At 48.7% G+C, this 12,096-nt stretch overlaps 1 protein-coding gene across 10 annotated transcripts in view; it reads right to left on the reverse strand.

The window, feature by feature from the left end:
* Window positions 1–12,096, reverse strand: part of CSMD2 (CUB and Sushi multiple domains 2) — a 610,060-nt gene that overhangs the window by 174,081 nt on the left and 423,883 nt on the right. For all 10 annotated transcript variants that reach the window (XM_045476609.1, XM_045476606.1, XM_045476605.1 and 7 more), the window contains one exon: window positions 7,187–7,313. In XM_045476609.1, the coding sequence (XP_045332565.1) occupies window positions 7,187–7,313 (127 nt within the window). The remainder of the gene's footprint in view (window positions 1–7,186; window positions 7,314–12,096) is intronic.

Consider the following 12,096-nt stretch of genomic DNA (forward strand, 5'->3'; position numbering starts at 1 on the left):
CCTGGGTTCCAGGGCAGAATCTGACTGCCAGCCTATGCTTGTCCTGCACACCCAAGAAGGGCCCATTTTCCTGCTGGGACCCCATCCAGGACTGAGGGCCATCCCTGCAGCTACCCACTGTCCTTCCTTGCCCGGCTTGCTGGGGTGAGGTTGACCACAGATCCCTCTGATCATCTCCAGTGCTCGGCTGGGGCCAAGGGCAGGCTGAGGAGAGGTGTCTGCAGGCCTTCTGCTGTCTGTGCCCCGGGGGATGGTCCCTTGGATTGGCCTGTGGGCTTTCCCACATTGTGTCCCATCTGGGACACCAAGGGGAAGCCCGCCTGACACCTGTTCCCACCAGCAGCATGGCACCCACCACCTGGGACTCTCAGGGGTGAACTACAACCTACTTTGCTGAGGGGCCCCATCTGAGTAAAACGAACCGCCTTCCCAGTTCCAGGAGGGGTTTCTCGTCACTTGGGAATTACATGCCAGGCACTGTTCCAAGTGCTTAGATATGTTAACTCACTTAACCTCATCGTAACCTTAGGTGATGGGTACTGTCTTAAGTCACCATTTTACAGCTTAGAGAACAGAGGCCCAGAGTGCCTGCTTAAAGACCTTCCCAAGCTACACGGCTCATCAGAGTGGCGGGCAGTCTGGTGCCAGAGTCCAGCTCTGAGCTGCAACTCGATGTTGAATGAACAACAAAACCCCTGGGGATGTAAAGAGAATTGGCTCCTCAGAGGAATCCAGCTGATTAATCAGATTAAATGGTCCAACTGAAAGATGCAGTTAATGCAGGAAAAAATAGGAGGCATTGTAAAACAGAACATAAACAGTATTTTCAGGGAGGTGCAAGACGGTAATACATAGAAATAACAAAAGTAAGCTGTCAAGGGCAATGTGAAAACAAAAAAGAATAGCTTCCTTAAAATAAAAATGAAAACAACAAGATTCCCAAAATAAAGGAGAGCAAGATGAATAGTGTTGAAAACAGAATTAATGAAAACACAAGATCGCTGGCAGAACAAAAAAAACTAGGATACAGAACTTTCAAATCACTAGAGGAAAAACAAAGCCAATTAAATCAAATCAGCTGACAATAGGAAGAGTTAAAAATGAAAGAAAACAATAAGGACGCATCATCTGTTTTGTTTGAAAAAGAGCATAATACGTTTGGTGGAAAAGATATATATATATATATATGTATATATATACATATATATACGTATATACATATGTATATATATACATATGTATATACGTATATACATATGTATATATATATACATATATATGTATATATATATGTATACATGTATATATGTGTATATAGGCACCTGGGTGGCTCAGTCGGTTAAGCGTACGACTCTTGGTTTCGGCACAGGTCATGATCTCACAGTTTGTGAGTTCGAGCCCCACAGCCGGCCCTGTGCTGGCAGTGTGGAGCCTGCTTGGGATTCTCTCTCCCTCTCTCTGCCCCTTCCCTGCTCGCACTGTCTCTGTCTCTCTCCAAATAAATAAATTAATTTAAAAAAAAAGAAATATACAAAAACCCTGTGCTCTTTTCACTTTCTTCGAGTATACACGGAACATAAATAAGACAAAAGTTCAAAAAGTAAAAAGGGTGCAATGCAGTAAAAATAACAAGTAAATCATATGAAATACATAACCACTAAGTTAAAAAAACTTTTTAAATGTTTATTTATTTTTGAAGGAAAGAGAGAGCGTGAGTGGGGGAGGGGCAGAGAGGGAGAGGGAGACACAGAACTCGAAGCAGGCTCCAGGCTCTGAGCTGTCAGCACAGAGCCCGACATGGGGCTCTAACTCACGGACTCACAGACTGTGAGATCATGACCTGAGCCCAAGTCGGACGCTTAAGCGACTGAGCCACCCAGGCACCCCACCACTTAGTAAGTTTTAAGAACATTTTAAATAGGGATTAAAAAGAATTCTACACTGAAATTATACACTATTTAAAAATCAACCCAGTTGAGTCCTCTGTAGGAAAAGAAAAAAACCTCCCCCAAGGAAAAATACACCGAGAATGGGAAGCAGCCAACACAGTTAGATATCATTTTGTCTGTCAAACTGAGAAACACAGACAGGATTGACAGCAGCTAGTGATGTTGTGCAGGGAGGCAGACTTTTGGTGGATGCGTAAATTGCCACAGTGACCAGAGGGAAATGTGAGATCATGTATTAAAATTTGCCTTCTAAGAATATATCCTAAGGAAATAATTGGACAACTGTTCCAAGATTCATGTGTAAGGATATTCACTGGGGTGAAAAACTGAAAATATTTACTTTATTAATAGGGGAGTAGAAAAATAAATTATAGTTGTGCCTCCAACAGAATTCTCTGTAGCCATCAAATGGGATGAGGCTGATCTCTATATATTGACATAATAATATGATGATACAGGATTAAACAGTAAATCAAAAGCGAGTCACTGAGCCATGCATGGAGATTATCTTGTTTTAGAAACCACGTTTGCTGCATTTGCCTTATGCATCTATCGGCATACAAACTAAAAGAATTACCAGAACAAACTGATCTCAATGGTTCTCTTCTGTGGGCCGTGTGGAGGAGAACAGAGTCAGATTCAGGGGACTTTTGCTCTCTACAAATTTCTTTATTGTCTGCATTTTGAATTTTTCAAAACAAGTGTCTATTTTTTATATAGAAACGTCCTATACAGATATTCCCACTTTAAAAATAACAACTAGGGGTGCCTGGGTGGCTCAGTTGGTTAAGCATCAGGATCTCACGGTTTGTGGGTTCGAGCCCCGTGTTGGGCTCCGTGCTGACAGCTCAGAGCCTGGAGCCTGCTTCGGATTCTGTGTCTCCCTCTCTCTCTGCCCTTCCCCCACTTGCAGGCTGCCTCTCTCTCAAAAATAAATAAACATTAAAAAAATAAAAGTAGTAGCTAGATCTTACTCTGAATAAGGACTCAAACACAAACAGGGCTTTTTGTGTTTGTTTTCAGTAGGGTCTAATCATGAATTCCCTTCACTTTGCTGCTGGTTAGTCAGGTGAAGGGCTTGTGTGGGGCACTGAGGGAGAGGAGGTGAGAGGGGGACAAAGAGAGAGAAAGAGAGAAGAGGGGGAGGGAGACAGAAAGAGAGACAGAAAACAGGCACGAGCACCGATGTGTGTGTGGACGTCACACGCGCTGTCAGGAAAAGTCAAGCTGGGTGGGGGACCGAACGAGAAAGGGAAAGGCGTCCTGTCTCTCATCTCCATCTTTTGGTTGCTCTCAGTGCAGCCGGGAGCTCCCCTCTGCTCCTTGGGCATCAGCTCCCTTGAGGCTGTGGGCTGCCCAGAAGCTCTCTAGAGGGTGGACCAAAGCTACCTTCACCTTCTCCCTGCTGTTTCCCATCGTAGGGGCCTCACACACACATTTAGCACACCCCCATGACTTTATAGTCCTTGCTATGTCACCCTGCAGAGGACATTCCGTGTCCTTGTCTTGATCTTCTCTTCCTGAGGGTCAGGAAGGGGTCCTCCTGTCTCCCCTCCAGCCCACCCCGTGCCCACTATTCCTGTAGGTGACAACGGTCCTCACCCTTGCCCAGAATTCCATAATTGATTTCTTGTGCTCGCCTGTCAGCTGCTCCTACGGCCCTCTGTTCTCCTCCGGCCCTTGTTCTAAACCTTCCTTCCTGGGGATCACGCTGCCTGTCTTGGGTCTGCTAATGCCGCCGCGCCATGGAGACTCACACCCTCCGCTTTAGGAGATGCATGCCCAAGTATTTAGGAATGAAGTACCGTGATGTCCACAATGTACTCTCGAGTGATTCAGCAAAACGGGGATAAAGGCAAAAACAAAGAGAAGGCCAATATGGGAGAGTCTCCACAGTGGCTGAGCCTGGGTGGCAGGCATGCAGGTGCTCACGGGCTGGTCTTTCCACTTCTCTGTGTATTTTACGTATCATACGTTATGCAACAAAACACAGGGGAACAGAAGAAACCACACTTTCCATATTTCCTGACGAGAGTGAGACCAGCTGGTGTGAACACTTCAACGTTTCCTGAATTCGTCCCTTCTTCTCCACCCCCCACTGCCACTGCCAGGGTTCAGGCTTCTCATCCCAACCACGATCTGGGACAGCCTCCTCACTGGGCTCCCAGCCCCAGGTCACTCCATTCTCCATAAGGATGCCAGGACAAGTCCAAACACAGCCTCATGGTCTCCAAGGTCCTCCAAGCATGGGCGGCAGCCTGCTCCACCAGCTTTATTGCCCATCACTGCCTCCTGCCACAAAATCGCAGCTGATGCTCCAGCCCTTGCGCCTGACCACGTCATGTCACTTCCTCTGTCTAGAAGGCCCTTCCCCTCCCACCAGCTTTCCTCCCTGGCTACCTGGCAACTTCCTCTTCATCCTTCAGCTTTTTCACCTTTTCCAGGATAGCATCTCTTGTCTGTCCTGTCTTTCACTCCCTATCCGTCCCTATCTTTCCATCTCACTGTGCATACACATGTCTCCTCTTTGCCAACAGTGTCCGGGTCTCATTCACATATGCAATGCCAGCACCCTGCCCAGACAATGCCATGTGATAAACAGACAGACAGCTGTTACATGAATAAATGAATAAATGAATGAATGATGTTCCAGGGTAGGAAAGCCTTCTGATTTGCACACATGTACACTAAAGTAAAAGTCATCACACTCCTCATTCACTCATTGTGCACTTAACATTTACTGAGGGACTCTTGTGGATCTACTAGTCATATAGTTCCCTTTGTACCTGACTCCTGCTTCATTCATTCATTCATTCATTCACTCATTCATCACTTGATACTTCTGGATCCACGTGCTGGGGGCACCGTGCTGAGAACTGGGAGACTTGTAGAAATGAATGAGGCAGAGACCGCAGCTTTGGCTGGGAAGGTAAGGCAGGAGCACAAATATAGCACAAAGTGGTCAGTGTCAAGGAAAACGCGGGCTGCAGGCAATGAGAGTTCAAAAGAGGGAGACATGACTCCCAGGAGTCCAAGAGAGGGGATCGGGAAGACTTCCTGGGTGAGCAGACACATGTACTTGACTTTGAGGGATGGGGAATTTCAGACATAAGCCTTTGGAGCAAGGGGGGCATTCCAGGGAGGCCAGAGTGGAAACAGAGGCACAGAGCGAGGCCATGAGCATAGATATGCACAGGAGCCACCAGTTGTTTGGCTTTGCCGGGATGTCACTGAAGGGAAAGGGAGGGAAATAAGGTTGGGGAGGTAGGTTGAGGTCACGAAGACCTTGAAAACCAGGATAAGATGTTTAGCTTCTGTGAACGTGGGTGCCATGGAAGGTTTCTGGTTAGCAGGTGAGCTGACCAGGTGTGCTTCCAGAAGCTTCTTCTAGCAGAAATGTGCAAGATGAATTTGTACATTTAACTTGTGCCCCTAATAGTGCAAAACCCCTAAGAGCTCTTCTGACCTTGTTTTGCACAGGGCTGAGCTCAAAAACTTGCACATAGCAAACAATGCACTTCTTTAATTTTAATTGAATGGAGTCTAAGGACCTATGTACATCAGCAAATACACAAGTATCTGTATGTACCTCTTGCAGCAACATATCCGTTCAGCCAGTTCCCCTTGACTGAAGACTCTCTAAGGCAGGATCGTCTCTAGCTATGCTTCTCCTTGCCTTGATTCCCCACTATTGCACATCTGCAGCCCTTCATTCCTGGGTCACTACAATAGACTCCTGACTGTTTTTCTTTCTTCTTCTTTTTTAAAAAAAAATTTAATGTTTATTTATTTTTGAGAGAGAAGAGACAGAGCATGAGCAGGGGAGGGGCAGAGAGAGAGAGACACACACACACACACACAGAATCCAAAGCAGGCTCCAGGCTCTGAGCTGTAAGCACAGAGCCTGACGCCGGGCTTGAACTCATGAACCGTGAGATCATGGCCTGAGCCGAAGTCGGACGCATAAATGACCGAGCCACCCAGGTGCCCCTCTCCTGACTGGTTTTCTTTGTGTGAGTTCTCTCCACTGGAAAAGGCCCCGGTGGGACAAGCCTGCTTAAGAACCTACCATAGCTCCCTCTTGTCTACTGGCATTTAAGATCTTCCATGACCAGGCCATGCTCCAACCCTCTCCACGCTCTATTCCTTGTCCACATGCTTCCCCCTCTCCAGCCAGCTGTCTTGTCAGTCCTCCTTCCAGACCTCTGCTCATCCTGCACCCCTAACCAGCTCCTCTCCACACAGCTCATCTGAACCATAGCTTAAGGCCCAGCTGGGTCAGCAGTGTGAATAGTGTAAAGATTCGGAAAAACCCAGGTTCACATCCCAGCTTTCTGAGTCACTGTGCATTCTCTTGGGATCTCAGTGTTCTTGTTTATAAAATGTGAATGAGAACTATGTCCATTCATTATTAGGACTTACCATCAGTACTAACAGGGCTATTGTGGAGAATTGATAAGACAATATATGTGCCAGGTCCCGTGCTGTGTAAATGGTGACGTTCCTTTCTTCTCTGATTCTTTGGAACTCCCAGGAGTAACTCCTGCTGGTCAGATGCTTGTATGGAAAGGAAGTTCTATTCTGAGGGCGTACATATGAACTACCAGACACTGTGCTGGGCTTTTGTAATGACTCCCTCTACAACCCTAAAACACCAGCATTTTTGTCCTGATTTTACAGATGAGGAAACGCAGACCGAGAACAGCAAGCAATCTGGGAGCACACAGCTCTGCGCCGACACTACTGTCTGAGAAGTAACCACAGAAGTGTTATTAAATATTTAGTATGTTCCAAGGACTATGCTGGGTGCACTGCATGTGCTGTCTCCTTTAAGTGCCTTATCCTGACGCTCTGCTACTGTAAGCGATACAGCACAGGAGATAGCGGGACCCAGAGGGAATAAAGGCTGTGCCCAAAGTCCTGCAAACAGCAAGTGGCAGGGTTGGGATTCACGCTGGGGTTTGTATGACCTCCAGCTCTGCCCTGAGCTACTCTGCTGGAACTGTGCCATCGAGGCCAGAGAGTTGTCTGAACTTGAACCGCAGTCCTGGGAGGCTGAGACTGGTCTTTCCAGGTTTTCCATAGGCCTCAGCCTAAGCCTGGGGGCACGGCAACCACCACTGATCGCAAGGGCCTCTGGGGCAGGCCCAGCTACTAGCTGAGTGGCCTGGTGATGATGCTGGTGAGGACCGCCCTGAGCCATAGGCAGGGGTTAGTTCACCAGCCTAGACACTTACCCGATGGTGCAACCAGCATCAGCCTCGATGGTCCAGATGCAGTTGAGATTGTGTTCATAGGGAGCCGGATACCCGGGTGACAGCACCTGGCCCGACACCTCTCCTTTCACTGTCCCTCCACACTCAGCTGAAAGAAATCCCAAAAAAGTGAGCTTTATAGGGTGGCCTGCACTGCCAGCAGTGACTCAGTGGCTCCTCTTGTCAGTGTGCCCAAGTCCCTCTTGTGCCCTACAGGTGACTGAGCACAGCATACAGAAAGGTCCCTGGATGCGATTTATATCCACAATCTACAAAGAACCCTTACAACTTAGCGATGAGAAGAAAAACAGCCCAAACAATGGGCAAAACGTCTGAACAGACATTTCTTTGAAGAAGGTGTGCACACTGCCAGGAAGCCCAGGAAGAGATGGTCAACGTCACTAGTCATCAGGGAAATGCAGATGAAAACCACAATGAGCTATAGCACCTCACATCCACAAGGATGGCTGTAATCGAAAGGTCAGACACGAAAAAGTGTCGGTGAGGATGTGGAGGAATTGGAACCCTCGCGCATTGCTGGTGCAGCTGCAACATGGTGCAGCTGCTTTGGGAAGCGGTTTCCTAGTTTCTCAAAATGTTGAGTGTAGTCACCATATGACCCTGCAATCCCACTACCAAGCATAGATGCAAGAGAAATGAAAACATACATTCACACAAAAATGTGCACAGCAGCATTATTTATAATAGCTAAAAGATGGAAACAGCCTAAATGTCCATCAGCTGACGGACGGATACACAAATACGGTGTCATCCATATGGTGGAATATTATTTGATCATAAAAAAAAGAATGAAGGATCGATACCTGCTACAACATGGATGGACTTTGAAAACATGTGCTACGTGACAGAAGCCAGGCTCAAAAGGCCACATGTTGTGTGATTCTGATTATATAAAATGTCTAGAACAGAAAAATCTATAGAGACAGAAAGTATGCTGGTGGTTGCCTGGGCCTGGGGGGAGTGTGCAGGGGGCAGTGACTGCTGATGGGTACAGGGCTTCTCCCGGGTGGACAAAATGTTCAAAAATCAGATGGTGGTGATGGGTGCAGAACCCTGTGAATAGATAAAAAGCATTGGGCTTCAAGTATATGGTATGTGAATTACATCTCAATAGAGCCATTTAAAAAAAGGTCCTTGGGTGGAGGGCTGACAGCTTACTCTGCGGCCAAACTCCTTAAAGCCTCCTCGATGATGCATACACTTGAACCTGTGCCTTGCCAGCAATGGGGCTGCGTGGGGTGCCAGGAGCACAGAGGAAAACAAGCGTCCCAAGGGCCAATGGTCTAGAGGAGGAGACAGCCACCGTGTGCCCCAACAGAGGTGCATTTGTGGCAGATGACAGCTCAGAGGAGAGGGGGCTACTTCCCCTAGCTTGGGGCAGGAGGAATCGTGAGGAGGAGCAGGGGTGGAGTGGGCAGGGGGAGGAACATCAGGGAGAGGATGCTGCAGATGGAAAAGAGAAAGGGCAAACGTCGTGGAGGTGGGCCATGGTGTGGCAGGCTGAGGGGACAGGGGACGACAGGGGAGACAAGGCTGCAGAGCTGGTCAAGCGTCAGACATCCAAGGACGCCGTGCATGAGGCTGGGGACTCTCCGGGGGAAGAACCAGTCACCTTACACGCCAGTGAACTTCACACACTAGGAAGTATACTCTGGTGACAGTCTTTGGGGCATGAAGGGTAGAGCTGGACTCAGGGGATCAGGTCTACACTCCCCGTCGGAGCACCTAGTCCCCCAGGTCAGAAGCTGGTGGTCCTCTGGCCTTCTTCCTCCCCACATCTGATCTGCCTCCGAGACCCAGCCCCTGAACCCCTGGGGTGTTCGTCACATGGACCTCCCTCGGCCTTGTTGCTAGAGTCCTGGCCGAGGCTCTGGCCATTTCTGGGTGGCACAGTTGCCCACCCCCAGCAGTGCCACCTGAGGGACCTTTCTAGAATGCAAACTGACTGGGTCACTGCTTGCTTCAAACCTTCCTTCCCAGAATGAAGTCCAAGCCCCAGAGGGGCTCCTTTTGGCTTCTTGGGCCCCTCCCAACACCCCTTGGTCTAGCCAAGCCTCATGAACACTAGGAGCCAGGACAATGAGGCTTCTTCACGCCTTCATGTGGACTGACAATGTGAAAACATCTTTCTCGGGGGACCTTTGTGACCTGTCCCCTCCCAAGTACAGTTGCCACTGTCCTCCTTTGTGTCTCCATTTTAACAGGAGCAGATTTTTAAAAATCACAACCATGTTACAGTCACATCTGTCTCCTTCACAAGACCAAACGCCTTGGCAGCAGGGACCTTGCCTTACTTGTATTTGTGCGTCCAGTGCCGCTATAGTGCCTGGCATGTTACAGATGTTTTAGTAAGTGTTTACTGAATGGAGAGATCCATGGATGATCAAATGAATGAGGACGCTTACTGCTTTCCAGGAAAATTACTACAAGGGTCAGAGTCAAGGGAGCATGAGTGACAGTGAAGAGAATTATTCCAAGAGTGTTTTAGGAAAGGGAATGAGTGACTATGCAAAATCCTAGAAGAAACAGGAGAAGATGGGACCCAGGCTGCAGATAGAAGACTGGCCTTCACCTTCATTAAGTATTTCATGGGCCCCTTGGCTTCACTCGGGGCCACTATGGCATGGTCAGGGAGGAGGCGCTCTGCCAGTAAGCCTGCTCACGAGACTGGATCCTTTGCACGTGCCTTGCTGTGAGTCCCCTCCCGCCCCCCCCCCCCCCCATGTGCTGTTGGGACGGGAAGTGCTTGAAGGACGCAGGGCTGAATGGGCCCCACTGGGGAGTGGGTGTGGGCAAGAGGCCCCATTGGCAAGTGGGTGTGGGGAGGAAGACTGTCTGGCCCCACAAACGGGGGAGGTAGTGGAGAGGTGGCAGGACCTTATCCATGCCCTTGGCTAGAGCTTCCTTCCATATTCCAGATGGAGAAGCCCTTCCTGTGTTTGGAGGCAGCAGCAGTGGGGGCTCTTCCTCACGGACGCAACATCTGGGAGGAGCCAAGAGGCCAGCGTGCTGCAGATTCATTGACAAGACCATGAGACTCTACTCTTTCTGGTTGTCACCCTTCTTCCCATCCTTAGAGGCTTGGCTGCCTCATGTGGGCTGTAGCATCCACTCATCGACAAAGAAAGCCTCTGCGATGTCTTAAACTACAGTGGTCATTTCTGCTAGACCGTGATAAAGTCCACCACAACATGACGTGTGTAAACATAGACACCCACAACCCCAAATACATAGCCTCACTCCTCTGTGTGGGGCCTGAGGGAGTCTCCGTGGGGAAAACCTCCGAGATTCAAAGTTTAAGTACTCTTCCCAGCACTGCTTGAGTGGATCCACTAAGTTCAGCCCCAGCAGCACATCTGATATTCAAAAGAACCTTACAGTGAATCCTTTCTGCAAAGCAACTGTCTTGTAACGTGAATCATCTCCTTTCGCATTTCGCCTGCTCTAGCTTGCCTGTGGCATCATACTGTCATCCATTTATGCATATGTCCCCCCATCGCTGGCCGGGGATCTGCCCTCCTCAGAGTTCCTAGTGCCCAGCATAGGACCTGGCACATGAAGGAAAGAAGGGGACAAAAACAGGATGCAGGGAGAAAGGGATGGGGCATGACTGCAGACTGGGTCAACCTTAGAGGGCAAAGGGAGAGGCTATTTAGAGGTCGCCATGCTGGTCTGTCCACTGTCAGGCTTAACATCTTCTCTTTTAGACCCTCTGTTGTACAACAGTGCTGAAATCTTGTTAAAATGAAGCTGTCTAGGGGGAAAAATATTGGCCATTACCGTTGTCACCACGCTGGTTCAAACCCTCAGCACTCACACATGCTAGGCCAGAAGCCCAACCCTCACCCCACCCTCCTCCTGCTGGTGAATTCTTACCCATCCTTTTGAGTCTGTGCAAAACTTCCTTGTATCTCCTCAACACTTTGCCCTAACTCTTTGCACAGTGCTTATCTTGTATTATAATTATCTGTTTATGTGTCTATTTGCCTTGCTAGGCTATGGGCTTCCCAAGGGTAGGGAAAAATACTTTATTCTTTCTTTGTTTACTTCTCTGCCTCTGCACATACCCAAACATATAGCTGCACCAATTCTGGTGTGTGGCTCTTGGTACGGACTTAAGTGTTTTCCCAGTGGATGTCTTGTTCTTATAGGATTGACCAGCACTGCACAGACATGCCGAGGTTGTGGCACAAGGGGAAGGGGATGGGGGAGAGGCCTGGTGTTTGGGGGTGGGGAAGCAGGACAAAGCAGTGGGGTGGGAATCTTGTTCAGCAGGGAGGAGAACAGGTGCAGTGAGGTAGGTAGTGAGAAATGAAAAGGCCAGATGGACCGAACGATAGGTTCTGCCTACTTCATACTTCTGCCCTGGACCAGACTGCTCTCATCTTATGACACATGAAGAAAGCTTAGAGGGAGCCTCTGCTGACATTCTGGAAGCACCAGAGGCTTAAGAAAGTGCTGGTTCGTTATTATATACTTCCTCAAGAATGAGGTAGGTGCTAGCTCATTTTCTTACTCTTTCTTCCAACTTTCTCCAAGAAAGGGAGCATAAACCCCATTTTGCCTATGGGGAAACTGAGGCCCAGAGTGAGTCAGAGACTCGTTTGAGTCTGAGTGTTGCAAGAACCCTGGGAACTCCGGCAAAAGCTCCACCTCTTCTTAACTGACTCTCCCAACTTTCCTCTGTTGCCAGCATTACAATTCTGAGGGCATGGCTTGGCTGTGGTCCCACTTGGCTAAATGTGTGACAATGGTGGCTTGCCACCCGCCTGACTGAGCTGCTGCAACACGGGTGTAATGAGGTGTGAAAGTGAGGGAGCAGAGAAGTGGGGGCAGGGTAAGCGAGGACTCCCGTGAACAGGAGGATTCAG

The sequence above is a fragment of the Leopardus geoffroyi genome, chromosome C1, assembly GCF_018350155.1.
Source record: "Leopardus geoffroyi isolate Oge1 chromosome C1, O.geoffroyi_Oge1_pat1.0, whole genome shotgun sequence".
In the NCBI taxonomy this organism is placed as follows: domain Eukaryota; kingdom Metazoa; phylum Chordata; class Mammalia; order Carnivora; family Felidae; genus Leopardus; species Leopardus geoffroyi.